Genomic DNA, 19463 nt, shown 5'->3' on the forward strand with positions numbered 1-19463 from the left:
GAAACCGGCTTTGCGTCGTATCGGATGGGGTACGAAGATGGTCGGGATGCGGTCCAGGCCTTATACCCGGAGCTGGACCTCAGTGGTATCATTCCACCAGGAGCCGAGGACCAAGCTACAGAAGAGGTGGCTGACCCGTCGTCGGGAGACGCCGCTGCGGCAGAAGAGACTGTCCCAGAGTAGATCGCCGAAGGAGAGACGGTCCTGACTCCTGACCCGGCTCCGATCCCCGTTTCAACATCGGCTTCCGATCCAGCACCGATCATGGTGGATACACCGATCATCCCCGAGCCTTCCTCAATCGAAAAGATTGACTCCGAAGGATGATCGCGGCCTTATCTTCTTTTGTTTTTTCTTTGCACACTTGTAATCGGGCTTCGGCCCAGTTCTGTAGACCTGAATATACTTAAAAAAAATTTAATTTCATTTTCATCTTTCCTCTCTTGCCTGTCAGGATGTGTTGCGACTTAGAGTCGTGGAGTCATAGGGTCGGAGAGTCGCAGTCCCGATGTACCACATTAGGACACTTAATGACATCCAAAGTTGTCAGTCGAGATAGTCGGTAGCACGCCATAGGGTAGGCAAGACGAACTCCGACCACTAGCCGCCCGTCCTAAGGCCTGAGCCGAACGTCCGTCGCTAAGTCATAGGTCGTAGGCCAGAGTCGAACGTTCGTCGTCCTGGCATGAGTCGGGGGTCGACCGACTTCCAGGCACGAGTCCGTTGAGTTGGGTGCGCTAGTGGTGTCGAAGGTCATTCACGGGGATGAAGGTCGATCGACCTTTGGGCGCACCTCGATGACCCGAGTGTCGTCCGACATAATCAGTCAGATGGCGTCTGATACATCATCGTACGGCGTCGATATATTTGGTCGAAAAAGCGATGGTAAGTCGAGTTCCCACTACCCAGACTTAGGTCGGGTGCTTACGTCGCGTCGTGTGATAAACGATGGTAAGTCGAATACCCTTTGACCGATCACGACCTGGTCGGTAAGTCACGAATGCGACGTCGGTTGCATTGGTGCTTTGCCTTTCCCGGTCGGAGCCGGGTCGGCAAGTCGGCCGATCGTTCTGTTCGATCGTTGTGGCCGAGATTTTTAGATGTAGAAGGAGTGTAACTCCCATTGTCGCAGATGCGTCGGTCCTCCAAGCATCCGATGCATCGTTGGCGGTTGACCCATCGATTTGTAGTGGATCCTCAAGCCCGAGTTGGGATGTCAGGGACTCGCATCCCTTGGCGAGCACCGAACAATCAGTCGAAGAGTCAAAATTCCAGACTTCGAAGTTTAAAACTGAGTTCGTATTCCAAATGGAGAGATACAGAGTTCACTGATGGTACAACCTCAGATTGTCGATGTTCCAAGTCCGTGGGATGGCCGTCCCTTCTAGGGTCTCCAGCCGGTAAGCTCTCGGTCCGTAGGTGTCGGCTACCTTGTAGGGTCCCTCCCAGTTCGGGGATAATTTTTCCCGATTTAGGGGTTTCGAGACCTCCGCCTTTCTCAAGACCAGGTCTCCAGGTTGGAAGAGCTTCGGTTTCACCCTGGCATTGTAATATCGGGCCACCTTTTGTCGGTAGGAAGCCATACGAAGTTGTGCTTCGCGTCGGAGCTCGGGCAAGAGGTCCAAGTCGGCCCTCTGACACTCGGAGTTGTCCGGCTCACGATACTGCTCAACCTTAGTTGATGGCAGCCCGATCTCCAGCAGGATCATGGCTTCCATTTCATAGGCCAAGCTGAAAGGTGATTCCTCGGTTGGGACCCGGGGTGTTGTCCGGTATGCCCACAGGATGGAGTTCAGCTCCTCGACCCAGAGGCCCTTAGCTTTATTTAGTCGGGTTTTGAGCCCATGCAGTATGGTTCGATTGGTCACCTCGACCTCACCGTTGGACTGTGGATGCCCGACCGAGGTTAGTCGGTGTGTGATTTGAAACTTTGCACAGATGTCTTGAAAGTTTTGGTTGTCGAATTATCGCCCGTTGTCAATAATGATGGTGTTTGACAGTCCGAACCTGAAAATGATGGACTTCTGCACGAAGTCCTCCATCTTACGCTTAGTGATTTGAGCTAAGGGTTCGGCTTTCACCCACTTAGTGAAGTAGTCGATCGCGACGACAATGAACTTTCGTTGTCCAGATGTCGGAGGAAAGGGTCCGAGTATGTCGATTCTCCACTGGGTGAAGGGCCACGGGGCGACAATCGGAGCAAGCTGGCCGATGGGTCGGTGTTGTATGTTGGCATACTTTTGGCATGGTTCGCACCTCCGAACCAACTCTGCCGCGTCCTTCTTCATAGTGGGCCAGTAGTAGCTCTGTCGCAGGACTTTGTAAGCCAAGGACTTGCCCTCCAAGTGATCGCCGCAGATTCCTTCATGTACTTCTCTGAGGGCATAGTCTGCGTCAGTCGGCCCCAGACACTTCAGCAAGGGAAGGGAGAATGACCTTTTATACAATCGGCCATCGATCATCACATATTGGGAAGCCACCCACCGGAGTCGTTTGGCTTCCGCGGGGTCTTCAGGGGTAGATCCGTCGGTCAGATACTGAGCGATCGAGTCCATCCAGCTCGGCTCCGCCGCCAATTGCAGCACCTCTTCGACCTTATCGACGCTTGGTCGTTCAAGACTTTCCACGAACGTCCGGCCCAAGGTGCCATAGTCGGATGTCGCGAGCCTGGAGAGCGCGTCGGCCCGAGTATTTTTCGTCCTGGGGATGTGGAAGATCTCGAAGTACTTGAAGGGTGTCACGAGATCTTTTATTTTTTGGTGGTATTTGGCCATGGTCGGATCCCGCACCTCAAACTCGCCTTGGATTTGTCCAACGATCAATTGAGAGTCGGAGAAGACTTTGAGTCGGTCGACCTCGAGCTCCAGTGCCAACCTCAAGCCCGCGACGAGCGCCTCATATTCGGCCTGATTGTTGGAGGCCTTGAAGTTGAATCGGAGGGCGTGTTCGGTAACCACTCTCTCTGAGTTGGTGAGTAGGAAACCAGCCCCGCTTTCTCGAGCGTTGGAGGCTTCGTCGATGTGCAACACCCAGGTTGAATCGGGGTCACATTCGGAGGTCCCGACCTCCTCAGGGCCCCCTTTTTTCGACGGTCGGTCGGTCGTCGGGCATTCAGCAAAAAAGTCGATCAGAAATTGGGCTTTGAGAGCAGGCCGCGGTCGGTATTGGATATCGAATTCGCTCAGTCTCACAGCCCATTTCGCCAGCCGTCCCGATGTGTCAGGACGGTGCAGGATTGCTCTCAGGGGTTGGTCGGTGAGGACCACAATAGCATGTGCCTAGAAGTATGGACGGAGCCGCTGCGACGAAATGACCAAAGTGAAAATTATTTTCTCTACCTTCGAGTATCAAGTCTCGACTTCGTGAAGCACTTTGCTGACATAATATATCGGTTGGTGAACTCGGTTCTCGTTCTCTCAGACGAGCATCGAGCTAACTGCCTCCGGGGAGGTAGCCAGGTAAAGGTATAGGATGTCCTCGACCTTCGATCTTACAAGGAGTGGCAGAGAAATCAGGTATTTCTTCAGTTCCTCGAAGGCTTGTCGGCACTCGTCCGGCCAAGAGAAATGCTTGGCCTGTCGTAGGTTTTTGAAGAACGGGAGGCATCTCTCAGCCGACCGAGAAATGAATCGGCTGAGCGCGATGATCCTTTCGTTGAGTTGCTGCACCTCCTTCTTGGTGTCCGGATGTCGCATATCAATGATGGCCTTGATCTTCTCGGGGTTGGCCTCGATTCCCCGTTGCGAGATGAGGAATCTGAGGAACTTCCCCGAGGTCACTCCGAAGGCACACTTAGTCGGGTTCAGCTTCATCCGGTGTCGTCGTAGAGTGCGGAAGATTTCTTCGAGATCCCGAACATGATCTGGAATTTGTGCACTCTTCACCAGCATGTCGTCGACATATACTTCCATGTTGCGCCCGATCTGATCTTTAAAGACCTTGTTGACAAGTCGTTGGTAGGTGGCGCCGGCATTCTTCAGTCCGAAAGGCATTACTCTGTAGCAGTAGAGGCCCTTGGGGGTCACGAAGGCAGTGTGCTCCTCGTCTTCGGGCACCATCCGAATTTGATTGTACCCAACAAAAGTGTCCATGAAGCTGAGCAGTCGAAATTCGGACGTCGCATCCACCAACTGGTCGACCTTCGAAAGTGGAAAGCTGTCCTTCGGACAGACCCGATTCAAGTCGGTGTAGTCGATACAAATCCTTCACTTTTCGTTGGCTTTCTTCACCATGACAACATTGGCAAGCCAATCGGGATATGTAATTTTCCTGATGAAGCCTGTCTCGAGTAGCTTGTCCACCTCCTCGTCAATGGCCTTCTGTCTTTCTGAAGTAAAAGATATTTTCTTCTGCCTTACCGACCTCGTTGCTGGATCGATGTTGAGTCGGTGTGTCACCATCTCCGAGGGAATGCCCGACATATCTACTGCTGACCAAGCGAATATGTCGGCGTTGGTCTTCAGCAGTTCCGCCAACCGTCGTCGTTCTGGGTCGGGTAGTTGAGACCCGACCCATACCGTTCGGTCGGGATTCTCCGCTATTGAGACGGGGATGAGCTGTTCGGTCGGTTTTCCTCGTTCTTCCTCCTCCCGTTGGTCTAGTTTGTCGATCGTCAGGGAGCCCTTCGACTCCTCGCTTCGAGCGGAGATCTGAAAGCATCGACGAGCGAGCTATTGGTCTCCGCGCATCTCTCCGACTCCATTTTTGATCGAAAACCAAACTAGGAGGTGATACGTTGAAACTATCGCCCTGAGGGCGTTTAGTCCGTGTCTTCCAAATATGGCGTTGTAAGCCGAAGACATTTGGACGACCGCAAAAGTCAAATGGACTGTGCTTTGTCGTGGTTCGGTGCCAACCATCACGGGCAGAGTGGCTTCTCCTTCCACCGCGACAGCATCCCCAGCAAAGCCTATCAGGAGCGTAGAGACTCTCTTGAGTCGGTCGGTCGACAGTCGCATCCGGGAGAAGGTCGAGTAAAACAGAACGTTCGTTGAACTTCTATTATCTACCAAGATTCTTTTTACATCATAATTTGCTATTGTTGCCGAGACAATAATAGCGTCATCATGGAGAGTTTGGATGCCCCGAACATCTTCTTCTATAAAAGTAATTACATCGTCTGGGTGTGGCCTCTTCGTCGGCTCCCCTCCAGCAGGCGTCCTCGGGCCCAGTCGTTTGAAAATCATATTGATGACCCCGGCCGTAGGTTGGTTATTCGTCGCTTCTTCAGTCGGCTGGGGGCGTTGATCGGCGACGGCCAGGTCGGCGGATTCCTCCGAAACTTGCCGAGGTATCCCCGGCGTATGAGGGCCTCAATTTCATCCTTAAGTTGGATGCATTGCTCGGTATTATGGCCATGGCCCCGATGGAATCGACAGTACTTCTGTCGGTCGAGGCCCTTTGCCTTCAGAGGCGGAGGCCGTCGCAGGTACTCTTCGCCCTCGATCTTCATCAAAATCTGCGCACGAGGAGCATAGAGAGGAGTGTAGGAGTCATACCTGGGGTGTGTCGGCCTTGGGCTCCGTCGTCGGGGCGACCTCTGGTTCCGTCGTAGGGGTGAGACCCGACTGTCGGTCGGGGGCCTGCTAGGCACAGCAGGGTCCTGACCCTTCCTCCACTTCTCCTTCGGGCCCTTGGGCTCGGCCAGACGCCGGTCGGAAGTCCCTTCATCCGTGCGCATGTACTTGTATGCGCGCTCCAGCAATTCAGCATACGTTCGGGGGAGGGTTTTGTCCAGGGAGTAGGTGAATCGGGATGCCCTCAACCCGTGCTTCATGGCCGAGATGGCCATGTCTTCATTGAGGTCCCGAACCTCAAGCATAGCCGTGTTGAATCGCGCCACGAAGTATCGGAGCGTCTCATTTTCTCCTTGTTTGAAGTAGAAAAGGCTGTCCGACGTTCGCGACGGCTTCCGATTGGTGCTGAAGTGGGCCACAAAGGAGTACTCGAGCTGTCCGAAGGAGTGGATACTTTTCGATCAAAGATCGAAGTACCAAACCCTGCAGCTTTGCAGAGCGTGGTGGAGAAATCGATGCAAAGGAGAGCGTCGGTTGCCCCTTGGATCGTCATGAGAGCTTTGTAGCTCTCCAGATGGTCGATTGGGTCGGTGGAGCCATCGTAAAGCTCCACGTGCGGCATCTTGAACCGACTGGGGATCGATTCATCGAGGATGAGTCGGGAGAGAGGTTGGACGGTCTGAAAGTCAACGTCATTTGAAGACTTCTGCCCGTCCACCTGCAGCTGGGCAAGCCGACGGTCGATTTTCTCGAACCTGCGTTCGTAGTCGTCGACCTGTCGGTGCTGGGAGACCCCAGGAGTGGAGTCTCCGAAAGAGTCCGAGAGAGGTGGACGGCGTTCGCGGTCGCTTCTCCTTCTTTGCTCGTTCCAGCTGGGAGGGAGAAGGCCGTCGAGACCGATGGGTGTCGCACCGCGATCGCCCCTCCTCCTCTCGATAGGAGCGCTGTGGCAGGTGCTCCTGCGGAGGTGATGGAGATCGATGTGGGCGTCGACGGCTGCTCCTGGAGGGCATCGGACGTGCCGTCAGTTGTTCGGTCGGTGAAGGCGGCTGCCGGACCGGTTGCTGTTGAAGGCTTTTGACCGCGTCTGTCAGCATGGTCATCTACCGCACGATTGCCACGATCTGTGCCTCCGTGGTCACTGCGGGATGCGGGGAGCTGGGTTCCGCCATAGAGGGTAGAGGAGAGGCCTCTTCCCGACGGGAAGAACGCCTCGCCGACCCAGTGATCCTCGATCGCTGAGCTCTTGTCTTTGTCATCTTGGATTCCGTGGGGGTTATAGTCCCTGGTGCTGTTGGTCGTAAGCCCCCCTTCCTGGCGCACCAATTTATTGCGGCCAATCCCCTCGTTGCCTGGTCGCCGGGAACAAGCGCCTGCAAAAGAAAGTCCGCACTGACCGGAGGTGGCTCCGACGGAGACCCTCCGACGGTCAAGTCAGGGAGGAGACTAGGCAACAGTAAAAAGAAACAAGAAACTCAACGAGAGAGAGAGAGAGGGGGGAAGGGAGAGCCTCAGAGTTTTCGAAGAAGATCCCCTTTAGTACTGTTGCCTTTCTCGATTTATAGTGGGAGGTCGTATGGCCTCGCCGCTGGTGATGTAGACAACTGGAGAGTTGTCAAATCATCGGAGGCGGTCACGTCGTTGACGAGCTGACAAGTCTTAGGAATTAATTTGCGTCCTTGGCAGGACAGCGCCTCAGATTTTCTGGCAGGATAATGCCCCCTGACGTTCGTACGGCATTTGCTTGATAGGACTGCAACCCATGCCGCCCATTCAGCATCTAGAAGGACCTGTAGAGGTGGGACGTCAGGTATCCAATCCGATGGTTAGTCGGCGGTGTCCCACCCGATAGGAAGTCGGTCACGGGGGATCGGTTCTCAGGTGATCAGAGACGACGTTGGCCCGTTAGGCCGATCCACCTCGGTCGGGTACGATCGATAATCACTGTCGGTGTTGCCCACCGTCGGTCGGGTGAAGTCGGTCGGACCCGTAGTAGAGTTGGTGTTGAGGATGGGTCGGCGCTGGTGAGCCGGCAGTAGGGTCGGTCGGTATATCCCAACACCAGGCATGTCCAATATATATAAATGATGCTGTCGATGCAACTAGTCGGAAAGAAAGGCACCAACGAAATTAATTGAAAAAGAAAGACTTAATCACATAAAAATCCTATACTATTTAAGATTTTTTAATTTCATCCTTAATTTGAATTTAGTACAATTAAATCATCTAACTTTCAAATTAGTTCAATTCGGATCCTAGTTATAAATACCATCTAGCTGTCATAACAGAATTATGATATAATATCACATGATATGCTTATGTGGCAGAAGGGGATGATGTGAATAAAATTTTATTCCTCATCATGTGATAATTTATAATGGCATTTGGACAAAATTCATAGTTAGGATTTGAACTAAACTAATTTAATTGTTGGATGATCTAGTTGCATGAAATTAAAGTTCATAATAAAATTAAATACATCAAATATTTTAGGATTTTTTCTATTTTTAGATAAAAAGAAGCAAAGGATAAATTATGTTTCTGATTTTTGAACTAAATCAGATTTTCTTAAAAGATTCTTAAACTATAAAAAGTTAAAGTTTAGCCCTTGAACTATCTGCCCTTGGATATGATTTCGGTGGATTTCTTTTACTAGAAGTTTGATATAGCAATTATCAATACTTATATAGTGCTTATGTGGCATTAAGATTTAAAAAAATCATTAACATGGCAAAAACAATGATCATGTCTTCTTCTCCGATCTTAATTTTTTTTCTTCTTCTCTTATTATCTTTCGATTTCTCTTCTTTCTTCTTTTTTGCTGAGAGAAATTGTTATTTGAAGATATGAGGGTCAGAATGGGAGGAGATGATGGCAAAATCAAGTCGGCTTGATAGGAGGCATTCAAAGGAGGCGATTGAAGATAAGTGGAGGAGAACTAAGGAAAGGAGGAGGATGGGACTATAGAGGGAAATGGGCTTTCCTTCTTTCTCTTCTTTTTCCATTGGGGTTTGGTAACGAAGAAAAGAGAAATGGAAGATATAAAAATCTGAGAAGAGGATAGGTAGGGAGAGTTCAATGAGATATAATGGTGAGAAATAAAGAAGAAATGGTTTAAAGGAAAGAAAAGAATGGGGCCATAGAGGGAAGGAGCTTCCCTTCCTTCTTTTTCTTTTTCATTAGGATTTTGAGGATGAAAAAAAGAGAGATGAGAGATTTAGAGAGGGGGTAGATGGAGAGAGTTCAGCGAGATAGAGTGGTAAAAAATAAAGAAAAAATGATTACGGTGGAGAGGAAGAGGTAAGGACTATGAAGAGAAGAGGGCTTTTCTACTTTAATTTTTTATTTTTTTTTTATTTTTGAGGATGATAAAAAATATATAGAAGATAAGAGATCTGAAAAAAGAGATCAAATTAAAAATTTTGAGCACATCAATAATATTTTTTAAAATATTTTAAGCCATATTAGTGTTGGTTTGAATCAGGTAAAGTTTACTTTATATAAGCATTAGTAGTTACCACATTAAATTTTCGGTAAAAAAAAATTTTTGAAATCGTGATAATATTAAATAGATTCAAATAATTTAAAAATTAAATTTTAATTTTTTTTATAATTTATAAATTATTTAAAAAAAATCTGACCGAGTCCAAAAACGGAAACATAATTTATATGTATATGTATTAAAAAAAAAAAAAAGCACGTGCACGAGAATTTTATCGAACTACGACGTCAAATGTACCGTCCCCTGGATGCTGCTCGGTCGCGTCCGAAGTCGTCGCGGAGTTCTCACCACCCTCTGGGGGCTGCTCCTTCCTCCACTCCGCTTCCTCCGGCGCCTCCTCCTCCCGCCCCTCCGCCTCCTCCACCGAGTCGTTGCCATGGCCGACAAGCCGGACCCCGGGGCCCCCCAAGAAGAGCGCCGGCCGTGGGAGCCGCCATTCGACCCCTCGAAGCCCTCCACCCCCATCTCCTACCCAATCACCACCCTCGACGCCCTCGAGTCCAGGTCTTACTTCGACTCCTTCCACTTCCCTTTCAACAAAGCCTCCGTCCCTCTCCCCTCCTCCGCCGCCGGGGTTTTGCCGGCGCGGCGGAGGCTTCTGGTGTGCCACGACTTCAAGGGCGGGTACCAGGACGACATCTGGGTCCAGGGCGGGGCCAACCCCGACGCCTACGCCATCTGGCACTGGTACCTCATGGACGTCTTCGTCTACTTCTCCCACTACCTCGTCACGCTGCCGCCGCCGTGCTGGATCAACGCCGCCCACACCCACGGCGTAAAGGTACGATCTTTCCTGTGGTTTCCTTTTGAAATAGGGTTCTCTTCTCCTTCAGTGATCTTGGATTGATGGATTTGTCGCTCTCTTTTCTAGGGGGTTATTTGAATCTTTTGGATTATGGGATTTGATTATGTGTCTATGCGATTTTCTTGTGTACTATGCTCGAGTCTGTTGAGAACTGTAACCAGTGACTGACGATGTTTTCTGAGTCATCGGATACTTACTTTTTTGAGAAATTATGAAGTCAAGTCAATGGGAGTGTAATGCTGTATGCTTGGGTTGGTCAGGCGTGGAGCCAATGGGAGAGTCTAGGATTACCGGGTCCCTACATAGATGAACTGTGCATATGAGAGAAACGGCTATGGATTATATAATTGAACAGGAAAGCTTGCATGTTGATGTTTATTAATTTCATGTTTTCATCGATTATGGATATGAAGGTGTTGGGAACGTTCATCACAGAATGGGATGAAGGCACTGCGATTTGCAACACATTGCTTTCATCGAAAACATCTGCTCAAATGTATGCTGAACGGTTGACAGAACTAGCTACGGCCTTGGGCTTCGATGGCTGGCTGGTAATTCGCATTAATCCTTTATTTTTTGGCTTTTGACTTCTACTCTATTCACTTTCTTGCATCTGGTTGCGTTATTTGTTCCACTGTGTTAATTCTGATTTCTTGAACTTTTTCACTTAACTAGAATTTAGTTAAACATCATAAACTTGGGGGGATGTATTGGTATGTCTTCTATAATCTGGTCCTATGGAACTGTGGGATTGCCTGATAGGTGATTTGTTTTTTTTTTTTTTTTGATTATTGTTTGGAGGCCCCTTTTTTAGAATCTTTTGAGAGATGACATTGTAAAATGTTTTTCAGGTCAATATGGAAGTTAACTTGGACTTGCAGCAAATTGATAACTTGAAAGAGTTTATCCATCACCTATCTCTGACTATGCACTCCTCTGTCCCAGGATCCTTGGTCATATGGTGATAAAGCAGTTTTTTTTTTCTCCTTCTTTAACATCAGAAAATTGTTACTTCTCTTCCAGAATTGTACTATCATATCATTTATTTGATTATGTAGGTATGATGCTGTGACCGTAGATGGTAAACTTGACTGGCAAAATCAGCTGAATGAAAAAAATAAACCTTTTTTTGATTTATGTGATGGTATCTTTGTCAATTATACTTGGAATGTTAGTAGCCTTTTCTCTGTTTTTTTGTATTTCCCCCAATTCTCTGAAATTGGATTTTCCTTTTCTATATAAATCTTGCATTTAGATCTTTCTAAATCTTGCAGGAAAAGTACCCAGAAGTTTCAGCTACTGTTGCTGGCAATCGAAGGTTCGACGTATATATGGGTATTGATGTTTTTGGCAGAAATACATATGGTGGTGGGCAGTGGAATGTATGTTGCCTATTTCTTATGACAGTGCTTGCTGGATTGCTTTAAGTTTTCTTACTTACAGAAAAAGGAAAAAACTGGTTGAAGTATAAAGAAATCTTTTAATGGAGTTGGAAAGGGAAGAACATGATGCTGCTGTTACTGCATCTGTCATTCAGTTAAGAAGCTGCTACCACACAATACTCTTCATGGGCTAGAATTGGCCCTCAAAACTGGGAAAAAAAAAAAAGACTTATATCCCTTATTCATATATTTCCCTGAATAACTGCATGCAAAGTTGTAACAAGATGTTGGAATACTCAAGTTGCAAAAACTAGCTGCATATCTTTGTTGAATTTCATATGACAACATCTTCATGCCTGAATACCTTTTTCCTGTGATGAATGGTGCATTTCTAGTGTTTGACCATCTCAATCTAATCCTGTAACTAGACATGACTCGGGCAGAGAATGAAATAGGCTTTGGTCAGTGACTTTACTTGGCTGGCAAAGTACCCTGTGCTATGCTTGCTAGCAAACAGGCCCAGCTTTACCCTATAATCAAAGCCATAATCATGTACATTAGGAGGACCAAGACATGCATCACAAGCAGCAGATTTATAGCTATAAGTACTGTGCTAGATTCTACTGAAAAATTTACTTTTTTCTCCCTCCTAATCAGCAATTTTTTTAACTATAGTTTACTGTATTAACTTCTACTCTGCTTTTTCTAATCATACCAGACAAATATTGCGCTTGACTTACTGAAGAATGATGACGTTTCAGCTGCCATATTTGCTCCTGGATGGGTATATGAAACTGACCAACAACCTGACTTTCAAACTGCACAAAATCGGTAACACATTATTATTTGATTTTGTAAAGTTGTAAATATTGTTTGTCCAGGTACCTGGTGACCATACCACTTGTACAAGAGATAGTCCTGTAGAGATTATAAGCTTGTTTTTTAACTTTTTGTGTCTGATTCTGTTTCGTGCTCCCAGCTGCTTATAAGAAATCCCAAGTAGTTTCACCTAGGATCATACTTGACATCAAAAGGATAAGCTCCCTAGTTCTTGGAGTTACATGTGAAGATCATCTTTTCTTTCATGTTATGGGATGCCTACACTCTAGGATTGTCCTCAACCAGTTACATGCAGCTTGAATCAATTCCACAGAGGCTCAAAAAAGTTGATATATGGGATAACAATATTGGGGCTTGATGGTTAGTTGCTAAGTCACACGGGATGGTGAAATGCACCCGTCCCAGGTGAAACAAAATGAATTCCACTTGTCTACATGCTAAAACATATTAGTTTTGTAGAACCATTGCTTGGAGGAGTGACTCTCTGACCCTCATGTGGGAAAGAAACAACCGGATCAAATAATAATAACACATTATCAAGCTCCTCAGATCTTTGAGAAAATTGTACCAGAGGGATCATATGAGAGTTGCTGTGGAAGCGGGAAATTTGCAGTTTTGTGGATTGTTTGATAGTTCATTGGTGGACCTGAAATGCTTTAGACCTGTCAGATAAATCTAGTTTATGCTTTAGACAACTTGACAGTTCAGTAGCAAGGTTCCCTCCAAGAAATATTGAGACAGTGTAGCTGTTAGAGGAACTTTTAGATAATCATCAATTCCATCATCAGGCTTACAGTCAACCTAGTATGCTTGGGTGATGATGGATGCCTTAGTTTAGTTTGACATGGTAGATAATGACATTTACAAGACACCATGGACAGTCTGAAACATTTCATTGTTTCAACCAAGTATCTGTTTAATAAAGAAGCATAAATTTTTTGCTATAATTTATGTAATTAACTGAAGATAACAAATAGCAAACAAGCCATATCTAAGGCTTAAATCATGGAATTAATCTTATTACATTTATTGTAGATAACACAAATTGATTTATTATAAACTAATAGGAAGTTTGATTAGATGAGTTATTGGAAGAATTACATTTGTTTTCTTAACAGTGTTTGCTGATACACAGTAGAGTCATACAAGCTATCTGGTTTCTTAATTATCATTACTAAAATTTGGATATTATTTAATCTAAATAGGTTACAAACTACTGCTTTATCCTTTTTCATATCTATGTTTAGAATATCTTTCTTCACTCCTTCAGTATGCCTTCATCTTTTAAGGTCCTTGAACCGAATTTGCAGTTGGTGGGGCCTTGTTGATCAATCATGGGGTAGACTTCAAAGCTACCCAAAACTCCTACCCTTTTACTCAAATTTTGATCAGGTGGGTACTTTTCTATTCATCTTATAATCTGATATATCTTGGTGCCATAATTTTTTTTTATCTGAATAACGTATGCACTTATATGATCTAGGTTGCAATTTTTTTTAAAAAAATTTTGAATCTGTTATTTGTTGATATGAGCCATTATCCACTGACTAGAGAGTCCTTTTTTCTCTTGAAATGTCATACAGAAATTTAGGATATTGGATTTTTTAAACAATTTTAGGATTGTTTGTTTTTTTTCTTTTATATTTTTCATTAAAAAAGGGTCTAGGCTTTATTCAGGGAGGCACATAAGATTAGCTGATTTTTGTAATCTGTGAGAACGTGTTTCCAAAGTTCACAAGAAAATAAGTGGCTGAGCCAGTTAATCTGTCTAGACAGCATATGTAAGAGAGGTGGTATCTTGCAATTTTTTAAGAGGAACAAGATAAAAGTGGAAAGCTATGACACATCAAGGAGAAATAAATAAAAGAAGAAAAAATACATAAAATTACTGACACTTTTTTGATGCCTTTCAGCTTCTGGCGTTATGTGGGGCCACAATCAATGGTCATGCATCAACTGTATTTTCTACTGTTATTAAGCCAAACCACATTAATTCCCATCAAACATGTTTTTGTAGGTTTTATTGGTTGATCACGAGCCTTTTTATCAAGGTTTCAGGTTTTGGCTGGAGAAACTGATTGGTTTCAGCTGGAATTGGGCCAGAACTGGGTAACTGGGAATTGTTTTATTTCAATCAGTTTGGTTGAATCAACTGCTTTCAGTGGTTTTGACCAAATCTGATCATATATGCTAATATTTTATTACTTAGTGTTAAGTTGGGACCATTTCTTCATTTATTTATGTATATTTGGATAAAATAGTTCCAATTTTAGGTTTTTTTTTTTAAATTTTTGGTGATAAAAGGGGCACTGACTTGTGAATGATAATTCAAACCACTGATATCATTTTCTTAAATTAAGCACTTTTTTTGCAATTTCTCTGAACATTGGAATCATTGGAAGTTAATCTTAATCTCAAGTAATTGAGGATTAACCACAGGTTTTCAAAATTGATGGTACATCTTATAGGCACGTAGATGAGACATGTCTAACTGCAGTCTTTTTTTGCACTTCATATATTATAAGTAATGTGTGGATCTCTGGTACTTGATATGATCATAATTGAAATATTAGGTCCTTTTTTGCACTTTTTTATGTGAATATTTTGCTTCTCTAAATATTTATGTTTTTAAGTGTTAGACACTTTAAATTGGTATAGTTGTTTTTAAAGTTGTTTTTATAATTTTAACAATTTCCATTTCTCACAGAAAAAACACCCAAATTATACATCAAGAAATTCCAAAAATACAGCATGTCTTATCACTACAACATGTATGTTTTCTTTTGCTGTTTTCTCCCTATCTCTCTAATTCCTTTTTTCCCTGATTTTCTGGTTGGTACTGCAAAACTTAAGTGGAAAGTACCAAAATATCTGAAATTAAAACTTGGTGAGCTGGACTAAAACCGAATTTTTAAACCTTGCTTTATCAGCATGAGATTAATGTCATTCTTTGTTGCCAAGCCCACAGGTTTGGCATCTCTTTTATTGTCCCTTCTTTGTCTTCAACTTAATTGTATGTTCCATACATTTTCCAATGTTTTATTTTTCTGGCATTTTGTTTTATTTTGTTTATTTCAATAATGTTTTTTCTTTTGCTGTCAGAGATGTATGCTGCCAATTACTAGGTAGTAACAGCAATACTGTATTAGAATATTTATTTCTCCTTTGTTGTCCTCCTGAATCTCTTTTGTTTAATTTGATTGTTTGATTTTTCTTATAAAACATAATCTTATTAAATGCAGCTTAAATCTGCTTTATGTTATTATTCTGTTTCCAGATTTCTTGATCTTGAATTTTCCATATCTCCAGGGTCATGGTTATCATTATTCTATTGAAGGCCTACAGGTAGCCGATGATCCTTGGAATAACATTTCTTGCCAAGGTTTTCAGGTATCCAACAAATGATGACTTACTATCATATTTTGCACTGTATTATCTTGTTGAGTGTCATTGTAAACATGATTAGGCAATTTGAGGAATACTTTGAGCATATTTAGTATTTGTATTTTTTGACGAAAATGAAATATTTATATTTCGACATTCAACAACTTTTTTGGGGGCGATTTATGATTTATCTTAAAATACTATTTTTATATATGATTTCTTTACTCGAATGTTTCTTTTCTGCTAATCAGCTTATTCAGGTTGAGTTCTTTTGGGGGATGGGATATAATGTCTCTAATTTAGAACTAATTTATTAAGGATTGTGCATATTGTTTCTCTTTCTTAATTAGTGAGTCGTGCAATGTTTATAGCGAAACAGGAGGTACCTGATCTCCATTTGTTCTTTATTCTAAAGAAGTTGAGATCTTGCAACTTAGTGGATTAGTTGCGTGATTAACTCATTATATTTTTTGTGGCAGCCCCTCATTCATAATTTTACGAATCCTTCTCAAACTAATGTGCAAGCCTTCATCAAGTAAGTTCTACTTCATTATCTACTGGTGCAGATTTTACACCTCAAACTTGAAGTGCTGTGTATCAAATTCCTCATAGATTCTAAAATTGGCAAACTTTTATGTGCTTTCAAACTACAGCAAGAGGAACTCTTACAAGAATTCAATTCATGCTTCAAACTCTTGATCTTCATATTCTATCTTTAGATTTTTCTACACTTCAGCTTTTAATATAGCCGCATATTGCGTACTTCTATTATCTTTTTTCCTCTTTTGTCCTTTTTTATATCTTCAGATTTTGCATCCTGTTTTTCAGGCAGGCATGTGTAGAAGTGATCACCTCAAACATTATTGCCCATATTTGGTTTGTTTTACATATTTATGTGATAGTTATATTAAGTAAGAGTGTATTACACCATATGTGCACATAGACATGCACGCATACAGTATTTGTCAGTATATATGTGTTTGTATATTACCCATATCATATATGAATAATACTTATAATATTTGTTTTACAGTATTTGTCAGGTTACTGCTTCAGATTTAACCCCCTTCTAATTTAGTTGTACTTGCACTTGGTAGTTTTAAGGATGCATCTTACAGTGGTGGAGGAAACATCACAGCAAAAGGAAGTCTCGAGGACGATACTTCTTTCTCAATAATGCTCTTTTTTGGAGAACTTCCTTTGGAAGACCTACCTGTGCACATTTTATATTCTGTAAGCAGCCTCCCATTTTATTAGAACATACTTGTTAGTACTTCTACACCAACCACTAGAGTTCAATTTAAACTTTTCGATTGTGTGCCTTTTTTTTAATGCTTACTTAAAGAAAGTGCTATGGATTGGGACTGCTTTTTATTAACATGTTCTTGTCATACCTTCTTCTTGTAGATTTCCTCATGCATGCATGTACAAATGCACATTTTCTATGCCCTGATTTGCCAAGTTTAACCATTGTCAGTCGAGAATTTAGGCAAAAGCAAAAGAAAAAAAGAGGAAATAGAAAGGTCCAGTTTTCAAGCCCCCCCACCCCCTCTTGTTGAAAGAATCGAATATTGAAACTAATTCAATATGTTGGAAGTAAATGATTGGAGAGACATATTCTTCCTAAATAAATGCAGATGAATTTTATGTATCAATAGTTGTAATTACTGGAAACATTTATCAAATTCGATGTCCTAGGATCATCAGATGGTCTCATTGACATGTGCGTAGCATTTTGTGTAGTTTTGGTTTTTGTGCATTCATGGTGGGTTGATCGCTTTATATTGCTATTCTGCCAGTAGCTAGATTGGCACTGTATTTTTTCAAAAGAGTACTTCAAGGCTACAGTGTTAGCGGTTAACAATCAGAAGCTACATGTGAACAGAATGGTAGAAGGAAAGCAACAGTATTGTTTTCTAATATGACATGATGCAACCACTCTATTCTTGCTCCATGAGCTTCTAGATTTTTAGACTTTTTATAAGACATCAGATTTCACTCGTTAAATTTGTTGTTGACAGGTCTTGGCCCAAAGTAATTTGATAGTCATTCACAATCTTCTTATTTATTTATTTATTTATTTATTTTTAAAATTTCTCTACGGACCTTCAAAACATAGATTGTTTCGATGAAAAATTTGCATAGAACTTCTGAACGCAATCTTTCAAACATCAACATAGCCATGCACAGGACTCTTTGAAAAAAGAAACCTTTCAAAACCTGTGTGAATGTAGAAATTCAATATCAGGTGTTAAATAATTGTGATAATTTTGGGTTCTGCCTTAATCCTAGACCATCTGAATGTCTTCTTTTGTTTTGTGAAACTCTTGTTAAGTTATTCTGATTTCATTGTCTTCAAAACACATGGGGAATGGTTTTGATACAATTATATAAAATGATTGCTGAGATATACCAAGAAAAAGCTATATGTCGATATGCCAAATACCTTTCTGTAGTTAGCATGTGTTTTTCAAACTTTGTCCTTGACCACTTTGCAGGTTGATCTAATCTCAGTAAGTGTTTTGATATATTAAGCCATTGTCAATTTTTCTTTTCCTTATCATATAGTCCATCTGATGTGTATATTTTTTTTCCTGCTGTACTGATGCAGGTTATATTAGTTGGGAATTCTATTCTGGGACTATCCCTTGATTTTTCTTCTGAAATTAATGGGAGAAGATCCATTCTTATCATAAATGATGTGCAAAGCCGCTCAACTGTGAACCATTGGAGAAATAAATATGATGAAATCATTTATTCACAAGTTAAAAAGACCACGATGGAAGTTTTGGCTGATGCAGCATGGATCGTATGTGAAGCTAGTGTCAAGATGAGTGGTTACATATTAACTGGTATCCATGTAGTTGGTTCTAATATGAGAAGGCCTGGCATGACTGAATCAGCAACCATGCATAGCACAAAATTAGAAAATGAAACAGTAAGCACAGATGGATTTTCACCCTATTGTGCATCACTTGGTCACATCACTATTCGCACTTCTGAGCAGAGCATGGCATTCCCACCAGCTGATTCATGGATCACTGAAGGTCAGCACATTTCATGGACCTCACTCTCTCAAGAGACTAAAGCCGTCAGCCTCAAAATTGCTTGGATACTGAAATCAGGGAATACAACATCATTTATGAATTACAATATTTATGTTGAGAAAATAGCCAAGGATGCTACTAGTGACAGGATCTACAAGGTTCCCAGTTATCTTGGGATTGCTAAAGTTGAAACGTTCTATGTGTCAGATCTTGATGTTCCTAGTGGAGTTACAAGTCTCAGGTTTATCATTCAGGGGTGTGGGCTTGATGGGGCTTGCCAAGAACTCCACGAGTCGCCAGCATTTGTGTTGGCTGTTGAAGGGCAGTAAACAATATTATTCACATGATTCCCCCAAGATAGTATTCGACTGGAAAGAGGAGGAATATGATATCATTTTTAACAGTCATAAAAGTTCATTCAATTATGTGGACGTATATTGAAGTAGCTTTTAATCATCTGGCAGCTCAACTGAATGGAAATAAGTTGTTGATTTCCTCTCTTATTGGCATGACCTGGATGAAAAGTCAACCTATGTCAGGTGAAATCTAAAGAATAACTCTATTGATTCAAATGTCTCTTTTTCTGATGACAGTTGGGTGAATAATGGCCACAAAACATAGCTTTTGTTCTTTTATATGGTAACAGGAGTTGTTGGTGCAAAAATCCGCTTGCGTCGGAGAAGCTGGAGTCGAGGAAGTCGCGGTCGCCGCCGGGACCTGCAAAGGAAGTCTAAACCGGAGGTAGGGTTGCTCCGGCAAGACCCTCCGACGCTCAAGTCAGTTTTCTGCCTCAACAAGAATGGAGTGCTCGAACGGAGAATTTAGCAGAGTTTTTAGACGAAAGATGAGAGCTTATTGAATAACGTATCTGGAGCCCCCTTTTATAGGCGGAGGGGGCGGTAGCCTGATAGCGACATCTGTAACCGTCTGGCAGCGGGCTGCCCAGGATCAGGCGGAGTTTGTTGCAGAGAGTAGTGGGGTGGACCT

At 43.1% G+C, this 19463-nt stretch overlaps 1 protein-coding gene across 1 annotated transcript; it reads left to right on the top strand.

Annotated features, from left to right (window-relative positions):
* The first annotated feature begins 9227 nt into the window (after window positions 1-9227).
* LOC105045078 (cytosolic endo-beta-N-acetylglucosaminidase 1) lies at window positions 9228-19048 on the top strand. The gene is made up of 11 exons (XM_010923244.4): window positions 9228-9799; window positions 10237-10374; window positions 10675-10784; window positions 10882-10993; window positions 11098-11205; window positions 11924-12036; window positions 13356-13437; window positions 15355-15435; window positions 15909-15964; window positions 16527-16662; window positions 18041-19048. Exons 1-11 carry the CDS (start codon window positions 9266-9268, stop codon window positions 18803-18805), a joined length of 2235 nt encoding a protein of 744 aa, XP_010921546.1. The 5' UTR covers window positions 9228-9265; the 3' UTR covers window positions 18806-19048.
* The last annotated feature ends 415 nt before the right edge of the window (window positions 19049-19463 follow it).

The sequence above is a fragment of the Elaeis guineensis genome, chromosome 5 (genome assembly GCF_000442705.2).
Source record: "Elaeis guineensis isolate ETL-2024a chromosome 5, EG11, whole genome shotgun sequence".
In the NCBI taxonomy this organism is placed as follows: Eukaryota; Viridiplantae; Streptophyta; class Magnoliopsida; order Arecales; family Arecaceae; genus Elaeis; species Elaeis guineensis.